We start from the raw sequence: 26,321 nt of genomic DNA, 5'->3' as shown, positions 1-26,321 counted from the left end.
ATCAGAGCCATGTATGTTAAAATAAATGCATATACAGGCTTGGCTGCAAATGGCAGCAGGTCTTTTGGTTTTCTGGGTTAAAAACAAGAGACACACTTCCATCTTCAGACTGTGAACTGAATAAGTTTCACTTTTGTCATGGGAGTGGTGATACAACAAGAACTTGTGGCACTGATGAGGTAAATAACAATTTCCAAAAATGTCAAAAAGCAATCAAGTTTGTAAAAATTTAACAGACATGTGACATTGTTCTCATACGGAAACCTGTGTTCCACAGGAACCTGGTTAATACTTTTAACACAGTTAGGATAGATAACATCGGTGGAAGCCAGTAAACGTTTTTTTCCAGTCCTTTGGTACAACTCTTGTATCCTAAACAGAGACCGTAGCCTGTGACACAGAATTCTAATAGATTCATACAATGACCTCCAAATTGTTGTTTTAGTCCTTTGTTTTTTATTTAATGTTCATAATATGCTAAAAGCACCCTTTACAATTTTTGGCTCTCCTGATAAAAAAATATGTAAAAATTCTTCAAATAAAAGTAATCTTTAATAGAGCACAATAACCTGAAACTAAATGATTTTGAAAAACCCAACCTTTGTGAATGTGAATGTTTATTAATTCAATGGGAAGGAATAATTGGCTTTCATCACATCACCACTCCTGCTGTTATTGCACCACTAACAGTTCTGATAAATAAATGTAAGTGAAGCATGCATTATTTATACTATATTTTGGATCAGAACATGTAATCTTTAATTAGAATTAAGTCTGGATGACATGATACAGAGGCCCATCACTCTTAGCTACTAGTCAACATGGGAAATACAAGAGACCATGAGCATCGCTAGTCAGGAAATAGCTACGAGAAAATGGATCCTTTTCTAAACTTGCCCACATTTACAGTCTGAGCAATAGTTAAAAAGCTTTAAGTTTCAGTTCCAACCTAGCAAACAATGGCAAATTTGGATCTAAGTTTATCTCCCCCTCCCGCAGCGTAATTTTTTTTATTATTTTTTTTTTTACAGATCTTTACCAGGGATGTCCTCCACTCTAGAGGGTGCCGTAGACTTAAATCAATGACTTTCACCAAAATTGTCTCAGAAACATCCTGAGTTTTAATTTGCCGATCTTCTTAGTCAAGTTGTGGATTTAGATTTAGTGCAGAATGCTTTATAGAACAGAGGTCACCATTTTGGATAGTTTAAGTGGTTCCAGTCTTGCTGTGAAGATCGCCATTATGAAGACAAGTCCAGCACTTGCAGTTGGGTGCTCTCAGATTTCTTTCTGTAAAATGTACAACATAACTCTTAACACATCTGACAGAAACCAAAAACATTAACGTTGCCTTTAGTTTACCCGACTGCAGATATCTTCATGTTACAGTAACCTTCAGCCGCCGGCTTCCAACGCATGTGCAGGTTTCTCTCAGTCCATTCTGTTTGAAACACCCACTTTCTCAGACTATAGGATGACCCTAACTTTTAAGACTTCAACTTCTACTTTCAGGGCAACAAAAGCCTTAATATAGCTTCTTCCACACCTTCAGTTTTCACCTCTGTGGACCATACAGAGTCATGCTAATGTCTTCACTCCCCAATATAAACATCAATGCAGTTCACTTGACAATCATGCAACACTTTGTGGCGATCTATCCAACAAGATCCCGGTAAGAAATGTTGAAGTTTGTAGTTTTAATGTAACAAAATGTCAAAGAATTTAAAGATTATTAATACTTTTTAACGGAATGTATAAACCGTGGAATGTGTCGTCCTATATCGAAATGGTAACTCCATTCCTTTAACCTGATGTTTTTAGCACAGCCTGTTTCAGTTAAGTGTTGCCGAATCACATGACCAAATGGCGTTAAGCGTACCGATACGTTTAAAGAATTAAGTGGGATCTGCAAACAGTTTCCTTTGTTTCCACAGAAACAGTCCATTAATGACCGAAGCTGGTGTCTGTCTCGCCACGTGGCCGGGGGGGGAATCCTCAGCGGCACCACGAGCTGAGAAGGGGTGCGATCACTGATGTTTGCGGCGCTGATTCCTCTGCTGATAGATCTGCTCCGTGAATGGTCTGTAAATACAGGAGAACAAACATGTGATGGGACAGTAAATGGGAGAATGGAACGCTGTACCACACGGTGCCAGGAGCGTATGGGTGTGTGGTGAACCGTGACGGAGCTCAAGTGGTCGGGAGTGTATGACAGGAAGACGTCTCCGTGTTTCCCTTCCTGCACATTAACGCTTGTGCGGCGCCGACAGGGACGATGCCTGATAGGAGCTCATTTAAATGGCCGCATGCTGGCAGACCTGCACTGGACTTCTGAAGCTCATGGTCGCCAACATGATTTCACCTGATTTAGAAATGTGGTCTCATGAGGAAGTTTGGTCATTTGTGCGTGCACTTTAATCTTTTTTTCAGGCCACATGATAGTTCAATTAGGGCTGCACAATAAATCCATAATTCAAATTTACAATTTTTTAAGATTACATTTTTTGAAAATCGGGATTTTATTTTGCCAATGCCCTCACTGGGCTTCCATGAAGAGAATATAATGAAAATGTAATTCACCCATTTATTTAATTTATAAAGTTAGTTTGAAGTTACACAAGTAAAGTTGTGTAAAGGTTGTGTAGCAGCAAACATTTTGTTATATTATCATTGTTTACACTGGCAGGGCTGCCATCTTGTTTCACAAGCTTGTTTCGCAGCTTGTGTTTAGTTGCATTTTGCATTCAGGCCCAACTGCCAGACGAAATGCTTGACAAAAAAGCAGGTTTTTAAAATAATTTATTTCATTTATTGTTGTCAAACAAAAAGGTGGAAAAGAAATCAAGTAACTGGATTTGGTATAATAAAATCTGAGATTTTATTTTTAAGGCATTTTGCACAGCTAAACAAATGTTAGACACTACAAAGAGACAGATGGGTCACACAACCAAATATGAGAACACACTCTGCTATTACCAGGTAAGCACAACAAAGAACCACTTTTGTTTAGTAAGAGGAATCCTGATAATCTGTTTTTTTATTTAAAGGGAATCCTAATAATATAGCGTAAACACAGGTGCCGTTAGAAGGTGCAAACTTAGACAAAGGCTTTAAATACTTAGACGTCCCAGGGGATCATCCCAAAGTACTTTAAGCAAGATATTAGCCAAGAGGATATTTTGGCCAGATGAGACAGCTGATGGAAAATAAACATAATTTCGATTCCATTCTGAAACATAGATTTGGAGAAGTGTGCAAAGCTAAATAAAAAAAAATAAGCACAATAACTTTGTCATGTAGAATTAGTAAGCTGTTGAAATATCTGAATTTCATTGTTTACTGCTCCTAAATTAATATCCACATTTGGGACAAACTGCAGAATAGAATCCAAAACATGAATTTGACACGATACATTTTCCCCCCAATATTCAGAAATGGTGTCTATTAATGAATAACTCACCCAAAAAAAGATATTTTACATTTTTTCCCCAGATTCCCCCCCCCCCCATCACCACAACATTTTTCCAACATTTATGAAGGAAATGAGCTGAAAAGGCTGCAGAGTGTTTAGATCACAAAAAAAAGAAAAAGATAAAAGTTCTCTGCAGGGTTCCTGCCTCCATCCTACTGGTGATATTTTCCAACTGAAATCACTGTGTGAGGTAATATTCCCTTCGCTACTCACACAGCTTAACCTAATAGTATTATTGAGAATCTGCGCGAGACACAGAAGATAAATATAGCCCACGACTCTCTTCAAAGTCACAGCATGTGGTTTAATCTCACACCAGTTTTACCTTTAACTCACGGAGGGACCTGGTGGTGGATCGGCATCGCCGCCGTGACATGCACCCGTGCCCAAGTCATTTTCACATATAGATACTTTAGTCCTCATCAAGGCTGCCATGGCGCTCAGTTTGATATTCAATGTGATTTTCTTTACACTTGTTGGTCTAACTGAAAGCCTATTCTGAACACCTTCCTGCCATTAGTGCCTGATCTCTAGAGGATATGAGTAAAGCAAACAAGACAACCATGATGAGGGAGGAGATAGGCAAAGGAGTTCATCACAGGTACTTTATTGCTTAGTATCCCATGGCCACTCTGTCATTTTAGCTTTATTTATAAAATTTAAACAAACTTACAGCCTGACATACAGACGGGGAACAACAGGCAAGGAGGAACAAGTAGGCTGGGGCACAGAGAAACAATCCATAATACTACCAAGAGGGGAGGATAACAGCCAGTAAGACGGAGGAAGCAGTAAATGAGCGAGTAAATGCTGCTTTCTAAAGCTTTCAGGTAAAAGGTAGGAGCTAGTTGCTGCTTGTTAACGGACATGAACAATTGATCATCAGCAAGAGTAAGCATCTCTGTAAAAGCTGGACAGCAGGTAAGACATAAGCAACGGCCTCTGGGAAACGACCACCAGATTACACAATTGCTGTGCAATAATATAAGAAGGGGTATTAGGGTTATTACAGAACTATTTCAAATCAATCATTGAAGAGTGAGAAGACTGTTTATAAGTAAATTAAGGAAAGACAGTAACCAGTCCTCCTAGGAGACAGAAGCACAAAGCAACAATGACCCAAACCCTTCTAAACAAGGAGAAGTAATCTTTTCTTTGAACAAAACATGGCAGAACAACTATCATTGAGAGTTGTGTCTGAAGACCAGATGAAACGGAAGTAGAGATGTTTGCTAATTATGCTAAATGCCAGAGTAGGGGTCAAGAACTTTATCAACAACACCTCATCCCAAGCATGGATGTGTAGAAATAACGACCAGGGCTCTCATTTATAAAGCTTGCGTGCGCACAAATTGGGGCCTGAAACGTGCCACACAAAAGTTGGGATCAATGATAAAAAAAAAAAAACCTTGACGGGAAAATGTGCGGTCCTCACGGACACTCTGACCCAGGCGTTTGCTCATTTTGGAGACAGGGACATTGGTGACACTAGTGGTGAAGAAGTGAACTGCAGCCTGACTGCATGATGATTCTACTCAGACGTTCAATTTCATAGATCGACTTTATCATAAGCATTTAAAACCACAGAGTTATTCATGCTCGCACTGGTGACACTTAAAGGAACAATAAGTACTAATGACACCAAATGGTTAAAACAGGAACAACACATACATGATACCTTTCACAACGACCATTTCTAGGAGACCATTTACTCAATGGTCCGTTGCTGATGTGAAACTCCACAGAATCATTACTTCCACAGGATAGGTGTACGATGATGATGTTGTTGTTGTTTTTTTGGGGGGGGGGGGGGGCAACTATCTTTATCATCAAGGGGGAAATCTCTTATTCCTCCTGGTCTCCCTCCCTCCTCTAAATGTCCATCTGAAGGGATTTCAACACGGAATGCGGCTGTCATCCGACATTTAAGACAGGTTTTATATTTAAAAGAGTTCTTTTAATGTGGGCAACATCTGTGCTTTCACCTCTGATTTACAAATTGAATAAACGCCTCTCTGAGAGGTTTTCCTGCACAGCTTTTCAGTTCTTCCTTTGTTTAATGAACAATAGCAAACTGCTGAATGTTTTTGTTCACCTGACCAGACTAAGTCAATCAAAAATCGGTCTAAAAGGACACAGGACACGCACGTTGTTTATCACCGTGACTGTGGGTCACACCCACACGTCCATGATGATATTCCAGTGCCTGTGATTATATCAGACAAGGAACAAACGCATGTATGTGATGTGTGCTAACCTTTAATCTGTGTGGTTCTTGCTGAGCAGTAGAGATCCCACAGCATTTCTCTATATCTACAGTTATATTATTCATGTTTTAAGCCTGTGATATAAGACATCCAGAAGTGGGTCATAACAGTTTCTAGGTCTTATTTCACAGTCACCAACAACACCATGTACTAATCACAAGGCTTTTAACATGTTGTAGAGAGGAACCTCTAAAGAAGGTTGGAACTATTGAAGCAGATTTCTAAAGCAAGCGGCTCTCATTGAAAACGTGTTTGTCCTTGTTGACAGACTGTAAATCAAGGACTGAAATGCAGGTCATTAACAGATGGTGCTTCCAAACAACTAAGAGCGCCTCTAAATGAACTCCTCTTCTGATGTTGACACATCATTTGACAAAACCGCAAATGTAATTTGAAAAAAAAAACATCATTTGCATCGTAAGCTTCTTTGCTCCTCTGCCTGCAGAACCAGACTTAAATTCCTAACTCGACATAACATGTTAGAGGCTAGACTGTCCAAAAGCCAAATTCTAAACTGCTTAAATAGAAACTAATGTTCATTAACCAACCACTTAGCGCTGAAACTGCCGGAGTAGCATTAGAGGATAATTTCCTTTGATTTAAAATTAAACTCTCAAAATGGAAAGCCATTATTTAGTCTGTGGCATGCAGTGCTGCAATTATTTTCCCCCCTCATTTTGTCACATTACAACCACAAATTTACAGCAATTCCAATTTAGTTCTGACTGATTTTTAATCTGTAATGAAGATCAGACCTGTGTGGTGTGCATTTCTAGTCACCCTCCCTTGTGTAATAACCCAAAAGTAAAATCGTGTGCACCCAACTGTCTTCAGAGGTTATGTAATAGACCCACCGGTGTGTAATTTGATCTTACTATAAATCCAGCTCTTCTGTGAGGGCTTAAGAGGTTCGTTAGAGAAAATTAGTGAACAAACAGCACCACAGAACACAGCAGACAGGCCCCAGATGAAGTACTGGACCAGTTTAAAGCAGAGTTAGGCAGTGCATCCCGAGCTTTGAAAATCTCACAAAATCTCAAGAAATGGTCGTCCACCTACACCAGCGGTCTACAGAGCTGCATGTGGCTCCTCGGCCCCTTAACAATGGCTTTTGTTACCACAACTAATTTCACTTTGGGATTATTAAACTATTTTTGAATTGAATTCTATGCAAATAAGGAGTGTTTTAAAATAAGCGTGCAATTCTTTTTTGTTTTTTCTCTAGGGCCTTTGACAGGCTGTTAATTGCTTCCTTTCTCTGTGCGGTGCCATCTTTTAATCACTTTCTAAAATATGGTTATGGCTCTATAAAACCCCATAGATGATTTATCTCAATTTCAAAGTTTGAAGCTCCCCCCCATAGGTCCAGTAGGTATTGCAGCTCTAGACAGATGATATTTGTTGAGGCAGCAATGTCTCAGCTCAGTTTGACTGATCCCTGATCTAAACTAAATAAATAAAATAAATATTTCCCTTTATAGTGCCACAGAGGGGACATTTGTCGGTGATTGCTGCAGCTTCTCCAAGACCCAATCGTATTGAAGAGTGGTAACTCTGGAGGAGCTGCTGAATGCGCCACCCAACTGGGAGCTTCTGTTGACAGGATAGCTTTTAACCGTGAACTGACTGGGCAAGAAGGGTAGCAAGAAGAAAGCTGTTGCTAAGGCCATAGAAGTTTAATTGGCCAAATGCCACTTAGAAGACACAGAAAACATGGAAAAATGGTCTCTTATCAAAATGCTACTTTTTGTCCTGCATGCAAGATGTAATCTAAGATGGAAAACTGCGAATCCCCCTGGATATAACCTTACCCATGGTGAGGAGCACTGCACTGGCAGCGTGACGCTTTGTGGGCTAGCTTCCTCAGCAGGGGGTTGGAGCTAAAGGACAATCTTGGAAAAAACTCATTAGAGTATAGAGAACACGTTTGACTGCAGTTTACCTTCCAACAGGACAATGGTCCAAAACATACAGCCGAAGCTGCAAGCGTTTTAGATCAAAGCATTTCCATGTGTTGTTGTGATGGCCAGTTAAAGTCCATAGCTAAATTGAGAATCTGTGGCAAAAAGGAATTGTTGTTTGATTACTCAACTTCCCTTTAGGATAAACCAGGTAGTCTTAAACCAAACTGAACTGAAACATATCGGTCTTGTAGTTGGAAAATGCAGCTTCTACGAAGTGTTGACTCACAGGAGGTGAATACAAACGCAAAACACTCTTCAAAATTTGATTTGTGAGTAAATTCTAAAACACTGTTTGCACTGATTTAACACATACAAGCTCAGTAAAATAGTGTGAATACTTTTGAGAGACATCCTACAAACAACCTTTTTTTCCAGATTCTTCAATATCCTGTCCTACTTACTGTCTGAGTTTAATCTAAACCAACGCATTCAGTCCAGCAGGCAATTCTTTTCAGCCAAGAGAAAGTTTAAGAGCATATCAGCCCACGTCAGTCCTTAGACCGTCTCTTTCTTTTTGACAGAAGCAAAATCAATCTACGGCAAGCTTTACACACACAACTATCCACAGCCCAAGAAGAAGCAGCGTCTGGTTTCTCTACTCCTCAGTTCTGGAACAAACTGCCTGAAAACCTGAGCAGAAACTGCTGGTTCCTTTCATCATCAACCTTTATTTAACCAGGAGAAGACTCCTTGAAATCAAAGCTCTCCTTTACTAGAGTGTCCTGACAAAGAGACAGTTAAAGATTTAAATCAGAACTGAAAACAGTTTTGCTCACAGACATCTTTTGATCAAATAATCTGACTAATGAACACTAGATTTAGAGGGATGAAAATTCAGACTAAGTTTAAACTTCAGTCTAAACTTAATTTGTATTTTAACATCAGTTTTGCTTATGTAATTCTTTTATGCTTATGCTTTATTTGATTCATGTCTACACTTTTGTCTAGTAAAACCCTTTGGCTTGCCTTGTAGTTGAATGGTGCTCTATAAATAAATGTGCTTTGCCTTATGTGGCAAAACACATTTAAAGAAAACGGAGCACCAAAGAGCAGAAATGTGAAACAGAATAATTATTGTACTGAATTTCATTTTCACTTGTTCTATTTGATATATCTATTGATTCACAGATTAAAATCACAAAGTGGTATAAAGAGTGTAAGTAAAACAGATACAAATAAAGTCTTAGTATAAAAAGAAAGTAAGACAAGTTAATAATACGATAAGTACAACATTTAACTAAAAGCTTGTCTGAGTAAAAGTGTTTTAAGTTGCTTAAACTCCGTGTATTGGGGGGTCTGTCTAATAATAGATCCAAGACTCAAGACTAAAACTGTAATATCAATTCTAAATTTGACAGGTAGCCAATGTAAAGAGGATAAAATTGGTGTGATGTGTGCCCTTCTGTTAATTCCTGTTAAAAAGTCTCGCCGCAGCGTTCTGCACCGACTGGAGATGACTGACAGATCTGAAGTAAAAACAAAGTTACAATGATCTAAGCAACAGGAAATAAAAGCATGAATATTCATGTCCAGGTGAGATTTGGATAACACTGCACTCAATCTAGAAATATTTCTCAAATTATAAAAGCTTTTTTAAACTAAACTTGGATGGCTGTACAGAGACATGAACTGGTCAATCAAAACCCGAAGGTTTCTGAGACTGGGCTGGGACGAAGAGCCCAGAGAACCGAGGCGTTGTTTCATCAAAGAACCTTTCTGTTGGGAGTAATAATCAGGGTTTCTGTCTTACTAGAATTTAACTGAGGGCAGTTTTTAGCTAACCAGTGCTAAATACAAGAGACACAATTTAGTAACTCAGCTAACTTGTGTAATTTTGAATCATTGACAGAGCAGTACAATCAAATGTCGTCAGCATATAAAGCGTAAGACACATTTTTTAAAGCTAGTGATTCTCTTACGAAAGAGGCTGATGTACAAAAGGAAAAAAATTGGGCATAGGAATGAGTCCTGAGGAACACAATGCAACAAAGGAGTGGCTTTGGACACCATGTTATCTGAAAACATGGAATAGGTTCTGTTACTCAAATAACAAGAAACCCGCTTGAGAACAGCTCCACAAATTCGTAGCTCATTATACAGTCAACGTATCATGAATTTTGTTGTCGACTGTTTTAAAAGCTGATGACAGATCCAACAAAACCCATACACTGGACAGAGCAGAGTCTGCAGTCATAAATATATAATTAGAGATCCTTTAACAAGGCTGTCTCAGTAGGGTTCATCCAAACAGAAACTTATCTAGAATATTATTACTTTCTAAGAAAGTAGTCAGCTTCCTAGCAAATAACTTCCGCACAACTTTTCCAAGAAAAGGCTTTTTTGATAAGGAAGAAAGGAAGGAGGAAAGGACACAAAGGGCAAGGCAAAGGGAGGTAACCTACATTTAGTCAATAAGATAGAAAATAAAATCTAGAAATAAAAATAATATTTCCATACTCTTATTTCCATTCCTATTCCTAATGGGGAAATACTGAAACCAAATTCCAGATTGCATAGATACCCTGCATGGATTTGAAAGTGTAAGACTGTGTAGACTGGAGAACTTGTAGGTTGTGCACTTATTCCATGGCAAAAAGCCAGTTAAAATAATTAACAGTTACTATTAATATCACAATAATTGCAACTATATGTGTTTAAATCTGATTGCTACTGTAATGAGCTGTTACATATGTTATGTTCCACTTCTGATAATCAGGACTCTGATGTTTCAGTGGTGCCTTTCTTAATGCAAATACTACAACTCATTTTAACACCTTTAATTTCTTCTTCCGAAACCTTTCAAAGAAAAATCACGAGTAAAACACAGTTAAGAGAAATATGAACAAGACTTTTAGGACTTACCCTTCAAATCTTATGGCCACTTTGTAAGCCAACGCCACCACAGCAGTGAGGACTAAACCAACAGGACTGGCACCACTACAGACAGAACCAGAGGGGATAGAGAATTCAGATAAAAGGTTATGACTACATCCATAAGACAACAGAGATTCTTAATTATATTGAAACACATAAAAGAGACACTAAAAGAAACTGTCCTACATATTGCTGATCAGAAGGGTCACACAGACTTAGACAGAAATGTTATGCAGGTCTTTATGCTTATGTGGAACGTCTGGCAGTAGCTGATCAGAAAGCAGCCGAGTAAAAAAGATTCATTCAGTGACAAAAAAGAAATCTATACAAAGGCACGGTCATGATGAAAAGGTTTGACCGAAGTGCAAAAAACATTAGTAACGAAACAGCCTTATGATAAAAAGCACAAAAAAGGTAGCTCATTGTGGAGAGGGGTCAATATTCCTGACATCAACAACTAAAAGAAAAAAGTATGCTTCATATGTAACAAAATTATTCCAACTCGAAACTTTTGGGACAATTTAGTAAGACCAAACAAAAAATAGGTCATCATAAAAAAACCTGAAGCAGGAAGAGAAACGCCAGCTAAAGGATAAGTTCTGATTTTTTAAATTAAGTTCTATTAAGAGTTTAGGCCATTAGCTATTGATTTTGTATCCCTCAAGATGATTTGTTCCTGGAGTCTAAAGGTGTATTCACACCAGGAAAGTACTTTGATCCACTTGGTCCGGACCAAAAGCAGACTATTCTTTTTCCGTTGTGTGCAATTTGCTAACCTGGCAAGCCGGATTGATAAAGAGTAGCACTCTACGTTCTGCATGTTATCAATCTGGGACTGCTTCCATCAAATCCGTTTGGCGAAAGGAGGGACGTCCAGCAGAACTTTCTGAGCTAATTGGGTGAAGCGACACCTGGTGCTCGCCTACCAAAGGTTGGTTTTAGCCAATGGCAGTATCAAATTAAAACGTAAGCAGCAGGCATCATGAGAAACCACAAAAAGGTAAGCTAATCAAGGCGCTTCTCTGTCTCTGTTCTTCTTTCAAAGATGAAATCATGGACTCTGACAAAACAGATGTGATAGTAACAGCTATGTGTGCGTCCTCCAGTGCCACCATGTTTATTTTGGGTTGGCTGTGGCCTCAGCAGGTACAGCTTTTAGCACAACTGGTATGTCTGTAATACTGCCACGTGACTGGCCCAAACCATTTTTTTCCCAAGTGAACTTTAAAGGTTGAGACACACCACTTGCGTGTGAACTGCTACACTCCAAACAGTTGTTTTTTTCCTGACACACTTTCTGCATAGAGACTTCCTCTGCGTCCACGAGATCAAGCATTCATCGAGTATTCAGCTGCTGCTCTAACAAGCTCAAATAAGTTTGCTGTTTGAGTTTGTCATCTGTACTTCTGAGCAATGAGTAAGCAGACAATTGAGAGGTTTTATTGATTTTTCATTCAGCTGTGTGTTTCCGTGATGAACCTCTATGGGAACAAAGAAGGGTGGAAATTGCGCAAAATTTACTTTGTGGTAATTGCTACGATTTCATACGATCGGTTTTTCCATTATATCGAACGCTAATTTGGATCAGGCGTGTCTCAGCCTTAACTGGTAACAGAGCCAGGCGTGTGATGACCGTTGCTCCGATTAGACAGAAATGACTAGAGTGGGACAAGGCACAGACACAGAAATGAGGGATAACTGTTAGAAAAATCCTGCGTGCAGCTCCTCTGTTCTGCATGTTTGTGCTGTTATTACAGCTGCTAAATCACTTGTGTGTCAGGAAAAGCTCATTCACTGCAGGTTTGAAATCATGCATGATCTGGCGCCTGTTGCTGCTGCCAGCACGTGTTGGGACTCCATCAGTTTGCAGAACACATTCTCTGACAAAATTAGAAATAAAAGGTATTTTCTTTAAAGGTTTAGAAACCTATGCTGAATGCTCTTGACACTCAATTATTTAGCAGCTGTAATAACAGCACAAACATGCAAAACAGGGTGCTGCACGCAGGATTTCCATGATAATTTCCCTCTATTTCTGGGTCTGTGCTATGTCCCGCCCTAGCCATTTCTGTGCAATGGGAGCAACAATCGTAGCTTTGTTTTTAACATATACACTGGAGGTCAGTTATCAACCACTCATAACCGCTTAACAGAACCCAATTTTAAAAACTTAATAATCATTAATTAATAATTAATGTTGTACAAATGTACAAGTAGTTTAAATCCTAAAATCAACTGAAAGTATGTGAAAGACAGCAAATATATATTTCCGTTGTCAGTACAAGGTGTTTGTTTGTGATCCAAAACACAGATGAAAAAACATTTGTCAAAACATCTTCATAATTATGATAACCTTGGATTTAACAACAGTCTCTGCCCACTCGGCATGTCAGAGCAGCTGGTGCAGTAGTTTCAAAAGTGAAATGATTCAATATTTGTGCTGGCTGATTGGCCTGGTAATCATCTGAATCCTGTATTTCATCTAAATTTCCATTTTTTGTTCAGTTAAATTTTATTTCTATAGCGCCAATTCATGAAACATATCATCTCAAGGCACTTTCCAAAGTCAAATTCAATCAGATTATACAGATTGGGTCAGATTATACAGAAAAAAATTACAAAAATACAAATACAAAAAAATTTCCTATGTAAGGAAACCAGTAGATTGCATCAAGTCTTGACAAGCAGCATTCACTACTCCTGAAGAAGAATATAACCACATGGAGAGTCGTCTGCATTGTACATGGCTTTGCAGCAATCCCTCATACTGAGCAAACATGAAGCGACAGTGGAAAGAAAAACTCCCCATTAACGGGAAGGAAAACCTCCAGCAGAACCGGGCTCAGTATGAACGGTCATCTGGCTCGACTGACTGGGGTTACAGAAGACAGAACAGAGACACAACAAGAGAGACAAAAAAGCAATGAATCAGTTCAGCAGATGCTTTTAGTAGGTGACAGGTCACCCATGTCACGACACATATGATGTTGGCATGTTAACTTGTGGACAGATGGATTATATAAGGAAAACATCTTTGAAATGCACTTTACGGTGGGTAAAGGTCATAATAACAAACAAGGTAATCTTTGCAGGAACCCTAAGTGAAATCAGCAAACAACAAATACAATAACTTCTTGTCTAACACAAACATGAACATGTCCACTGCCAACATTTTCCTAAACAACAGCCATCAACAAGCCATGTGAGCGAGGAAAATCTGTGGCTGCAGCCTGCTGAAGGCTGACGGAGAGTGACTGCTCCTGTGCAGCATTGCTATCTGTGTGTCCAAAATCAGCAGCTGTCATCGGTCAGCTGCGGACACACTACTGTCATGTGCCTGCTCTTCAGTACAAATACAGATTAGACCCAAACACAGGTCATTATGACGGGTGGTTTATGGATTTTACACAGAGCAGGGAACACCAACCAGCCTGTCTGTCAATGCACCTAAAAGTTCTTTATGTTGAGAAGTAGATGATTAACCCTGCATGTTGTTGTTATTATTCTCCGTATTTTTTGAAGGTGGATTTGGATATTTAATGATGCTAAGAGGAACAAGTCTTACCAGAGGATGATGGGTGGCATACCTTTGCAGTTGTATCTGTTTCATTGGGTAAAATATGTTGAGACCAGACGTTCTGTATCCATTGTAGTCAAGTAACTATTGAATGAAATATACAATAACTGATTCATAATCTGCTGCAGGGAAATATGGTTTCATGACTCCATTAAATGGTTCTACTCTCATTTTCATTTTGAACCTACCAACCACCATTCCATACATGTAAATAAACTACTTTATGTGTATTTTGTCCCTCTATGCTCTGCATTTTATCCCTACATATCCATCTCGCTTTATTTGTACCTGCCATCAGATCTGCAGTCACGGTGTCGACACTTAGTGTATTTTTAAAATAATATTTTATGTCTGAACTGTCTGTGTTATTGTCTGCAATAATTGTCTTTTTTTGTCTGCTGATATACTGATGCTTTTTGTTGATATTGTCTATTGGTGTTGTTTTAATTTTTTTCTATTGTTTTTCTTTTCTGTGTGTGGCCTTCCAATTTTGTAAACATCAACCTTCCCGGGGACTGCAGATGAAAATTAGCTTCACATTGCCGTTACATGAGCAAGTCAGAATGATTAGCATGTGGAATAACCGATACATAAGGCGATGCCCCCAGAACTCGAGGGACAGAGGGGGCGAGGGCAGCCTGTGTAGATTTTCATATAGTTTAATGTGTTTCAGAAAAGAAAATTGTGACTCATTCCAACACAAGTACTGATAATATGGCTGACCGTGTTGTTCAAATACGCAATTGAATCAAGGTCTGAGAGATAAGGGTGACTGGCACATATTTTCATTTTTTTTTTTTATCAGCACCACTTACTATGTATTTACAGGCTGGTACAATACATCAGCATTTAGTGTTTCCAGGATGAGGATGAGTTCGATTTCTATGTCAAATATGAAACAGCTATGAATACATTCATCTCACAGCTTTCATCAACTTCAGATGTCATGCACAAGACTTGCCGCCCACTGATTCAGACAGACCAATCTGACACCATGAGTCACACTGACCCACTTCCAAATCCTCATTAGTAATGTTTTCACCAAAACTGGTCAGTGTCAGTTGACTTGATTGTGTCACATTATCTCAGTTCAGTTGTGAGAAACTCTTCCCCACTTTACTTGGATGGCTGAAGGGAACTGACGCTGGTTAAATAATGCATGGCACAGATCTTTTTAAAAGTAACCCCTTTGATTTTGGTTCACACTGCATGACTCACTGTGTGATTCTGAGAGAGAGTTCATTATCACCTGGTCCAAAAGGAGCAGAGCTGACATTTTGGTGACAGGTAAACAGAAAAAGTGTTCTGTTTGCATCGTTTGTGGAAATCAATGTTTTAGGACATAAATGTACATGCCGTCTTTGTACAATTGCACATGTACAAAGCCACCAGCAGATAATCACATACTAATGGTTGACAATTTGATTTCTGTTGGACAGCTGAGGGGAAGGGAATACATTTGAGCATTTAAGTAAAAAAAAAAAATCACATGATCACATTGTGTTTTTTTCTATTCTATCTATCTATCTGTTGGTGATTTCTGATTTTAAAAAAGTGCATGCTGGGTAGGGCTCAATCAGAGGCTGTGAGAATTCAAGGTGCCTCCACTGACCTAGATATAAATACAATCATTAGCCTAATGTTTTGGGCACGACGTAAATGCTGTGTCCTGCAAGCTGTGCTGTTTTCGTTTTTGCAATGGCAATTTTAGTTGCTAGTTTCTTGTCTTGAGCCATCAGAAGCATGCAAAATTATAGAAAAGCCCTTGTAGCTTAGAAGGTTTACCATAAATGAAACATCCAGTTTTACGTTCCTGTTGCCCAGACATGAAATGAGCTGCTAACTACATTTCAGCACAAGTATAAGCTGTGAAAGAGCCCGGCTGATTTTCAATTTATTATCAGACTGATTGCTATAAAAGCAGTAAAGATGTGTGTGTCTTATTGTGTGAGCAATGTTTACCTCCAACAAAAAGCACTCAGCCGTCATCAATTTCCATCAACACATGTGCTACTAACAATACTGGACATTACAAAATGGTTTTAATTATTATTAGGAAGTTCTAGATGAGAGGTACATTTGCATCAGACATTAATTAAGATAATATTGGGAAGCAAACAGCATCATAATGTACAAGGAACACACCAGAAAGGTCAGGGATAGGTTTAAAGAGAGGTTTAAAGTTTAAGGCTTAAGCTCTAAAAATATTTCCCAAGCTCAGAACATCTCACAGAGCACTGTTCAATCCATCATCTGGAAAAGGAAAGAGTAAGGCACAACTGTAAACCTACCAACGACAAGGCCGTCCACCTAAATTTACAGGCCAATAGACGAGAGCACTGATCAGCGATGCAGTCAAGAGGTCCATGGGTGACTCTGGATGAACTGCAGAGATCCTCAGCTCAGGTGGGGGAATCTGTCCACAGGATAACTATTATTCGTGCACTATGTGGTCTTTATGGAAGAGTGGCAAGAAGAAAGCCATTGTTAAAAGAAAACCAGAAGAAGTCCAGTTAGCAGTTCTTCTAGAAGCTATGATGGAGACACAGCACACATGTGGAAAAGGTGCTTTGGGGTCAGATGAGACCACACTTGAACATTTTTGGCCAAAATGCAAAATACAAAGTTTGGCAAAGAACTAACACTGCACATCACTCTCAACACACCATCCCCACTGTCAAAGATGATGGTGGCAGCATCAAGCTCTGGGGGTGCTTCTCTTCAGCAGAGACAGGGAAAATGATCAGAGTTGATGGAAAGATGGATGGAGCCAAATACAGGGCGAACTTAGAAGAAAACCTGTTGGAGTCTGCAACAGACTTGAGACTGGGGTGGAGGTCCACCTTCCAGCAAAACGACGACCCTAAATATAGAAATCTGTGGTAAGAAAACTGTTTTTCACAAAAATAAGAAGAATGGGCAAAAGCTTCAGTCACTAGATGTGCAAAGCTGGTAAAGACATACCCTAAAATACTTGCAACTTGTAATTGCAGCAAAACATGGTTCCACAAAGTATTGAATAGGGTTTTTTTTTTTTTTGCAAAATTGCCCTTTCAGTTTATTTGTATATCACTTTGTGTTGGTCTTTCACATAATTTTTCAATACAATATATTATGTTTGTGGTTGTAATATTACAATATGTGGAAAAGTTCAAGGGGCATGAAAATGGTGCAAACTCTGTTGGACAATTACATGTATTTTGCTTTGTCTCTGTGTCCACAGCATGGTTTCTATAAGGCTGTTGTGCATGTGAGTAGTTGCCCAATGTATGACTTAATACAACCAAAGAAAGTGAGTTTGTTGCTAATTCTAATTTAACATGGCACCTCCAGCAGGTGTCAGATTGCTGGGGTGTAAAGCATGCATTTCTACTGATTATTGCACACAAAGATATTGTGATGATATTTTCCAATAAATTCGGCCTTCCTAGGCACCAGTACATAATAGCACTGACCAATGGAGAAATTTAGTGTATTAACTAATCACAGCCCTTGAAATGTGTTAAAATATTCTACATTAAACAACAAAAAAAATCTAAATTCTTGTCAGAAAGCACAACATATTAAATACTGCAAAACCTTTAGACCATCACTAGGTTCATAGGTAGTGCTAGCAGGCTGATATATTTGTTTTAAATGGCTATCCTGTCTCTACGATCGGCTGGTATTTATACAGCAACATTTATTATATGTTGAAGAAACAATCTAATACTGTAGAGCACTAGCAGTTTGTGTGCTTCATCATTAAAAGACTTCAATATTTTTAAATAATTTTTTTTATTCAGTGAGTCATCAAACAAAATTTAACAGCCTTAGCTTTCAGTTTCATTAAAGACTAGGAGTGCCAACATCTTCTAATTAAAGAAAATGAAGAGGTGTTGGTTCACAGTCATGTGCTTATCAAAATCCAAGCAGGCTTCTTTTCACTTCGCACTTGTGTAGTTGTAGCAATTTCTGACTAATTTTTATTACTTCCTGTCTCTCTTTATTAACTAAAGATACACAATTTCATTCACTTTAAATAGGCTTCCTTGTCTTTAATTAAGTATCTTTATTAACTTTGTTAATCTTATTGTCATAAGATTCAATAATCTCATTAGTGATTTCTTTTAGTTGTAGACTGCTATCTAAAGCCTTAATTTTACACATTTTGAGTTATTTTGGTTTTAATCCATCCTTGTTTCATCAAGTAAGCTTGCGTGAAATATGATTGAATATGACCCATGATCAAACAATACAGCAGCGACATCCTTATGAGGATGAGATGGAACCATCTCAATCTCAGCAAAGTTGGAAAAGAAACAACACGAATCACAAAGGTGAGAAATGGCAAAAGGAGCAAAATGATCTTTTCTCAATACCAAAAACAGTCCATGATTTAAAATAACCTTCTCTCTAAAATTGTGAAGCAAATCCATCAAAACAGGACAAAACATTCTTTTTCTCCGTATAAACACCCGTTCTGATTGGAGTTCCAGACATCGATATAACCCGATTAATATCAAGGCCAAATTTATGTCCCACTTGTTTTTCATCACGGGGCATGTGGCACAAGCTTTGCTGATTAGGTTGGAAGTTGTGTTGTCTACAAACCAGGCAAAACAACACTATTGCTGAAGTATACCAGGATGTATTTTTGGCTCGTCCTTGCAGCGTTGCGGATGTGTCTCCAGTGGTCATTGGGCAAGACCTGAACAGGTTGCTAGTCCATCACATGGCAAAACATGGGGACACACAGGACATAAAAACATGGACACACACACTCACACACACGCACACCTAAGGGAAATTATAGAGCAACAAATTAACTTAGGAGTCCCGTTTTTTGGACTGTAGGAGAAAGCTGGTGGACCCAGGGGGAACCCACATTGCAAAAAGGGAGCTAATAGTGAGTAAAATTTACTTGAAATTAGTGTAATTGTCTTTGATTTCAGCAGGCAAGTTTAAATGATCTGTTGATGGAACAAGATTTGGGGACTTAAAATAACGCATCGCCCTCATCAGGCAAGTGTCATATCTGTTTTGTTTTGTTGTTACAGCAGTCTGAGCTCAGACTGCCGTAACCTAGGTCACATGACCCATTCAGTGATGGAACCAACCCTCTGAAGTTACATAATTAGGTTTTTGAGAAGGGCACCCCGCATGGAGCATTCATATTCACCAAGTGCTGTATATTGACCTGAAAAATAATTGTATATGTCAAATTAAGCTAATACTTGGGTCAAAACTTACATGGTGCTGCTTTAACAGAAATACAAGCTTGAAAACATTGATCGGAATGTAATTAATCCCACTTAGTCCATTGATTTACTGAAACGTATAAACTTTTCAATAATATTGTAATTCATTGAATATGATGCCATACTACACAGTAAAGATAGCCTCCTGAAATGGCCAAGATTAAACCTTCTCAACAGCCCATTAAGTTATGGGGAGTAAATGGAAAATTTCCAATCAATGACATTTGAATGAGATTTAATGACAAAAAGATCTATCACCGGGCATATCCTGTGAGGCATTCTCAGACCAATAAGCAATTTTCTTTGATGGCAAAATGGAAAAAGTAATTTACAAGTGTTGCTCATCAATATCATTCAAATCACCGTTTTGTCACCAGCCAATCAGATTTCCAAAGTAATTGCTTTTTGTAGTACTACAAGAAATATGAAGCAGGCGGTGAAAATTATATGAACAACAAAGTCGACAGCATAGAATCTAAATTCTGTTCAGACGGACAAGCAGTTTGTGTTGTTTAAAATATGTTAGTGGAGTAAAAAGAAAGCCAAGTAAGATCTGAGGGATGAATTTCAGGCTAAATTATGGTTTTACCTTAAGCTCTAAAGGTTTCGGTTTTAGGAGCAATTTCCAACTTAAATTACATGCCTGATATGAATCAAGTACAGCTCCTTAGTTATAAAGTATAAATGCAAATATTTGTTACCTGTGTAACAGTGATGCATAAAATAACAATTTTCCAGTGGAACCACTATTGCAATTGTTACTATGCCTGGTTTTCTTCTAACTGAACATTATAAAACACCATGAAAAACCTTTTTAAAAACTTAGGCACAGAATCAAGAGTCACATCTTGACTATAACTAAAGCTGTGATTTTGGCACAGTTTAGCCACATGTGCCAAAACTGCCAATTATGTTTTTCACCTCATAAAATACAATCTGGTCAAATAAATGTTCTGATTTCGATTGTAGAACTCCTTATGGATATTAAATAATTTTAGTCAACATATTTACCCCATGTATCATCAAAATGTACCATTGTGCATTGTGCACTGCATTGAATCAATATTGCACACAGCAAAACATAACCTCGATTGTGCACGGGATATGATGTCCTCCTTTTTAAACACACGCCATGTTTAGAGGACCTTTAAATCTCATCAGGTGTGTTTAAATAGCTGTAAAACCCTATATAATTGAGCAAAAAAAAAAAAAAAAAAAAAAAAAAAAAATGAGGGATTGTTTGTGAAACAATAAAGTCTCCTCTTGTGAGCCAATTAAGAAAAAAAGCTGGCGTTTTACATTTTTTAGAGGTGGAGTTGAAACACCTGTCTCAACTGCGCCCGGATGTGGACATGTCAGACTTGATGAAAAGCTGCTTCGAGCTTAAACCCTGAACATTTTACTCATCAAACCAGCCCTTAAAGACATGACCCTGGTGGAGATGCGAAAACATTCTCTGTGGACTTATCTGTGGGTCATGATTTAGAAATATTTCAGACTATGCAAGTTACCCCTACAGATCCTATAAAAAGTCAAAATCATAATTTGATTGAAATCCCATTATCCATTTACTTACATAAATTCACTTTGTCACATGAAGAAATAAGGCACAATCTCTCTTATCTCTGGAGTGTGATTAACAGTCCAATTTAAAAAATGCAAGTGAAATCGAAGCCCTTAACTCTTTCATAAAATTGTTGTTGCTTTTTTTTAAACTCTCCATTAAATAATATCTATCAACAGGAGGCATCTAATTATTTTGTTTAGTCATATTTAAAAGAAATCTTTTGAACATATTTACATTGATCTTCATAATTGAACTAAAACTGCTAAGAGAAATAACCTGATTTCCATTAATTAGTTGTTTGGTATGAAATGGAATCCAGCTGGGACAAAATGGCAACATTTTCATATGAGATGGCCAAGTTGACAAAAGGACGAACTGACCCAGTGCTAACAGTTCAGCAACTGTACTTTGTAAGTGAAAAAGTAGAAACATCTGCACAGCAAAACCACCTGATCAAGAGTCACCCTTTGACCAGTGTCCGGCCTGTCAGGAACTCAAAAATCCAATCTGATTTTAGGTTGTGTAACGACAACATCTTTCAGTGTGGAAGTTGTCACTGTGGGAGGACGAGTTGCTTATTATTTGGGTGTTTAAAAATGGTTTGAGAAGTTATTTAAAAGGCAACTATTTTATATGGAGGCATGTCTGCAGTGCATTAAAGGGGCCATGGCAACAAATATAATTTTTCTGAGGTTTTGGGGGTATAATATGGTCTGTTGTGCACTGATGAGGCAATGTGAATGTCAAAAGTGAATATCAAAGGACCTGTTCAATGGTGGTCAGCTTTGCTGCTTGGTAAAAAAAAACGGTCAGACCAGAAAACTGTTTGTCTTTCTACGTAATATTCTCCAATCAGAGCACACCATCAAATGTACAGCCTTCCCACTCCACTTCCCCCTCCCCTCAGCTGATGCACTGGCCTTGAGTCTCGCTAGCATGTCTGACTGCTCCACGTGAAGGGAGGAAGCCGAAGGAGCGCCAGCCCCAGGTCAGCCTCTCTGTATCGGCTCGAACAGAAGGCAGTCCCAGCACGGAGCACGGATATCCCATAATCAGCCTCATACTAACTTCACCGCAGTTACTAAAAAGATGAGCTGATATGTCTAAAGGAAGTCTAAAATGGATGAAGGTTCCACTGACTCCTGAAGGATGAGAGAGTTACAGGAGAGTCGTCGAAGTTCATTTGTGGGGACTTTACTGAAGACGATGTCCTGTGGGGGAATTTAAGTTGTGGTTTTCAAACAAACAGATTTTGAAAAAAAGCTTCTGTACCAACATGGAAGGTGGCGACCACGCTGTCATTACTCGTAAATTTATTTGACTTCTAAATGCTTTCAAATGTAAGGATGCGGTCTATTGGCGTTGAATTTCGGACCCATTGGCTGAATCGCGCCGTCAGGTTAAAGCCTTTGGTCAGCTTGGCCTCGCCTATCCAACGTTCTACAACACAAACACTTCAACCAGCCATAAAACCATAATAATACATTTGTAACAGAGTGTTGGACCGAGAAGGGAGGTGTGGATGAAGGGGTAAGGTGGTGTTCTGCGTTTGACTGGTTTTCCAAATATGGTTTTAGCCAATCAGAATGAAGTCAACTTGTTAGAGCTGCATATAATTAACATACCCAACCCTTTTGCTTTTATTCCTATATTTTAATCATGTAAAGCACTTTGCATTGTCTCTGTACTGAATTGTGCTATATAAATAAATTTGCCTTGCCTTGCCTTGCCTTATACTAATGAGGGACATTTGGCCTGACAAAACAAACAAGCTGATATTATTTTTTTAATGAAATTCTTTGGAAAATTGAAATATGCTGCAATATCAACTACAAGAAATGGTTTATACAGTGACGTCATAGCACCTTTAAGTCTGCATCAACAGAGGGTCAGACTGGTGGGTGCTGCACATTTAGCTTCTTCATTATTTTGGATACTTCTGCACTTTTTTGTTGCTTTCTAACTGGTTCTTTAGGTGCAAACCGAACCAGACACTAAGCTGCTGCAGAGGCGAACATAACCATGAATGCCATCTTTGTCTAGGAAGCTATCTTGAGATGGATTTTAAGATTGTGTGTCAGAACAGCTCATTCTCAGCTTCACTTCAGACTTCTGATCTGAGTCCCTACCCTGCAGTGTGTAGCTGAGCACCAAAGGGGTAGCACAGAGTTTGAGGGCGTGATGTGGCCCTGAGCACAGAGTGATCTTCTTAGAATCAGAGCATCTTTGTTCTGTCTTGCTCGGAGACCCCAGGCCCGCCACATGATGAATGTCTATGATGTAACCATAGAGTAGAATTTACCACAGCTATCATGCACTTGGTGAAAACAGTCCCGCTAAAACAAATTTCCTGGAGGGGGTTGTCAAAAAAGTGCGAATAAGAATGGAAGGTAGGGGAATATGACAAAACGATTACAAACCGAGAGGAGATTTCAGAATTTTCACACTGCAGCTAAACATCTGGATATTGTAAATTGTAAAGCTTGGCCATCCTTATCATTTTATGTTTTATGTGCAGCAAACATATATAATATAACCCCACACTGGGATACTGTCATTTTTTAAAGAAAGTATGGGGAGACTATACTATACTACTACACTATTTTGCCCATCCGGATGATTTGTTTTACAGGGACTACAAAAACAAAAAAACAAAAAATTATCCTAAAGCCACACTCACCCATTCGCACTTACTAGCATGAACATATTAATACAACAATACACAGAATTATAAAAAAGGAGAGCAGTGATCTTCATATAATTAGCAATTTTAGTTGCAAGAATGAGAAAAAGGTTTTACTGAACGAAACGTGTCCAATAGGGCGCTCTACAGCTGCTCTAATCTAAAAAGTAGAGCAATGCTCTTTTCTTGTTTCCCGGCAATGGTCTTTACGGCCCGACAGGAGGAATTTGGAATAAACCCCACAACGTTTGGATTGCAAGGCTATTTTTCCCACTGAGCCTTTCCCTTGATAACTTATATATTTTTCTATATTTTGAACATCCCAGGACAAAGAATAACATTACTGCAAAAATAGTTTCGCACGGCAATAAATAGGGTTATTGTTTATCCGGTATGTTGGTAGTAATAGCTGTAGCTGTTGGATAAAATGAGCCCTACGTTCCCAGTTTGTTGACATGGCCTAAAATAATCTCTAAAAAGAAAAACATAACACAGCTATTTTTGGATTGCGTTTTATTTACACGGCTCTGTTCAGTTTGTGCTAATGCAACAGTCTCAGTACATTTTCTAATAGGTGTCAGCTCATTTAATGGCCAGTTCACACAAACAGAAAGGCAATAGGTCTTATGTGCAAGAGACAAAAAAAACATTCATCAGAATTAGCTGATGGGGTTTAGCGAACTGAGAGGGTTTTATCTTTAATAGCCTCCGACTTCTCATTCATAGTTGACAAAAAAGTCACAGGGGGGGTCCTAGTGTTATTCTTTATTTGTGGATGGAATCATGTAGACAAAACGTATGTTTGGCAAATCCATAAAACAACAAGTACTGTACAAGTAGTAACAAAAAGAAAACCTTTATGAAATATTTGACCAAAAAAGCATTAGTGGTAGAAATAAATAACTACTTTTTCTGTTAATGTGCCCTATGAAAACACTTAAGGAGTCTTTGCGATCTTTATAATCTTTTTTTTTTTAGTATCGTTTGATTATCTCCAGGAATCCAAGCAGAGCTATAAATCATCAAACAGCTGTCAGTGACTGTACGCCAGTCACATTTTGCTTGTTTCTCACTATCAAATGATGACCGACCCCCGCAACAATCAGTAGGTTCAAATTGCATTTGGCTACAATAAATCTATAAACACAAAATGTAATATATACTAAGACTGATGTTGAAAAGCATTGGGTATGGCTAGATGCCTTTTACTTCTAAAAACAAAGATGTCTTTTACAGTGCAGACCAGCCATGTGTTAATTCATGCCAACTTTTATTTTACAGTTAATGTGGTTATGTGACCCAAATATTTTAGCTGCCAGAACAAGTGGATGAGAATTGTTTTGCTTTAATTAGGGGTAAAAGTTTGTCCCATTTCAGAAACGTCAGCGAGGCCAAACAGGGATCAAACCACAGGCAGCAGAAGAAGTGACATTTTACTGAGGCATTTATTGTCGCCTCCCTCACCACCTTACTTGATCCCAGAGTTGTGCTACTGGCACACCCCTCAACCAATTTTCTGTTGATCACATATCTACCTCCTCTTGGTGATATATTCTGTACATTCAAGTGAAAATTTAATTGTGATACAGATGATACTCGAATTCACCGTATCTCTAAGCCCACCTCTACCTACAAAGCCTATAAAAAGTATTCACCCTCATTGATGTTTCACTCTCGGATTGCGCTTATAAATATCGTCATGGCCCAGGTAATTTGGCTTTTGGGGAATACATTTGCAAAATAAAACCTCTTTAATATTACTAGAAGCCCTTCTGATAATCATCCAGCCATTGTCTATAAGAGCTTATCAGTGCAGCTTTGCAGGTGTGTTGGTGCCTCCAGCGGTTATTATATGGGAGGCAGGGCATATATACCCTGGACGGGTCACCAGTCCATCACAGTGACACACAGGACAGACAATAATGCACGCACACATACCTAAGGGAAATTAACTTTACCCTAAAGTCATTTTTGGACCTGTAACACGAGGAAGCAGGAGTACCTGGAGAGAACCCAGCAATGCACAGGGAGAACAGGCAAACTACATGCTGAAAATCATTATGCCGGGAATTGAACCTAAGACATTCTTGCAGCAAGGCAACAGTGCTACCAACTACCCCACTGTGCAGCCCTTCGGTTAATCACATTACCTTTAATTTTCAGCATTACTCATTTGATTTATCTCTTTATCTCTGAAACTGAAGTTTCGGTATGACTATCCACACACTGCAAAATAAATAATTTGGGGGGTTAAAAAATCTTTTTCCAGGATGCCTGTTCATTGTTTGGGGCACTGCATCTCAGCTGAGCAAGCAAAAAATAGGGATTCATTTGAAGACGTAGATAGACGCAAACTGAAGCAGGTCTAAGCATTCAGAGCTTGGAAGCATATCCAACACGTGACCCTAATTCCGACTAGCCTCAACCGTAAGGACAAAAAGAGTCAAAAACAGAGAGGGGAAAGAGGAGGCTGGCAGCTTTTATTAGAGTCTGGTTCATCAACTCCACAAAGCTTGCCTGGCAACCACGCACGTTGATCTCCCAGCCATGTTGTCACAGTTGTCATGGAGACGCAAGCACACGTAAAACTTCTTTACCTTGCCACCCTTTTCAGCAGCGACTTGCCACTTGGAGAAAAACATTTTCCATTTTTAGGTTGGGAGTTCATTAGGTATGC

General features: G+C 38.7%; 1 protein-coding gene across 2 annotated transcripts in view; it reads right to left on the bottom strand.

Moving 5' to 3' along the window:
* Positions 1-533: 533 nt before the first annotated feature.
* Positions 534-26,321, bottom strand: part of pemt (phosphatidylethanolamine N-methyltransferase) — a 111,298-nt gene continuing 85,510 nt past the window's right edge. Inside the window, exons 6-7 of one of the 2 annotated variants that reach the window (XM_012869266.3) lie at positions 10,566-10,640; positions 534-2,082 (exon numbers count right to left, since the gene is read on the bottom strand). In XM_012869266.3, coding sequence (XP_012724720.2) covers positions 2,028-2,082; positions 10,566-10,640 — 130 coding nt within the window. In that variant the 3' untranslated portion in view covers positions 534-2,027. Of the gene's footprint in view, positions 2,083-10,565; positions 10,641-26,172; positions 26,272-26,321 lie in introns of those variants that run through there. The other variant, XM_036129267.1, reaches the window with a different exon arrangement.

The sequence above is a fragment of the Fundulus heteroclitus genome, unplaced genomic scaffold (assembly GCF_011125445.2).
Source record: "Fundulus heteroclitus isolate FHET01 unplaced genomic scaffold, MU-UCD_Fhet_4.1 scaffold_151, whole genome shotgun sequence".
Taxonomy (NCBI): domain Eukaryota; kingdom Metazoa; phylum Chordata; class Actinopteri; order Cyprinodontiformes; family Fundulidae; genus Fundulus; species Fundulus heteroclitus.
This window is presented reverse-complemented; position numbering and strand designations above follow the sequence as displayed.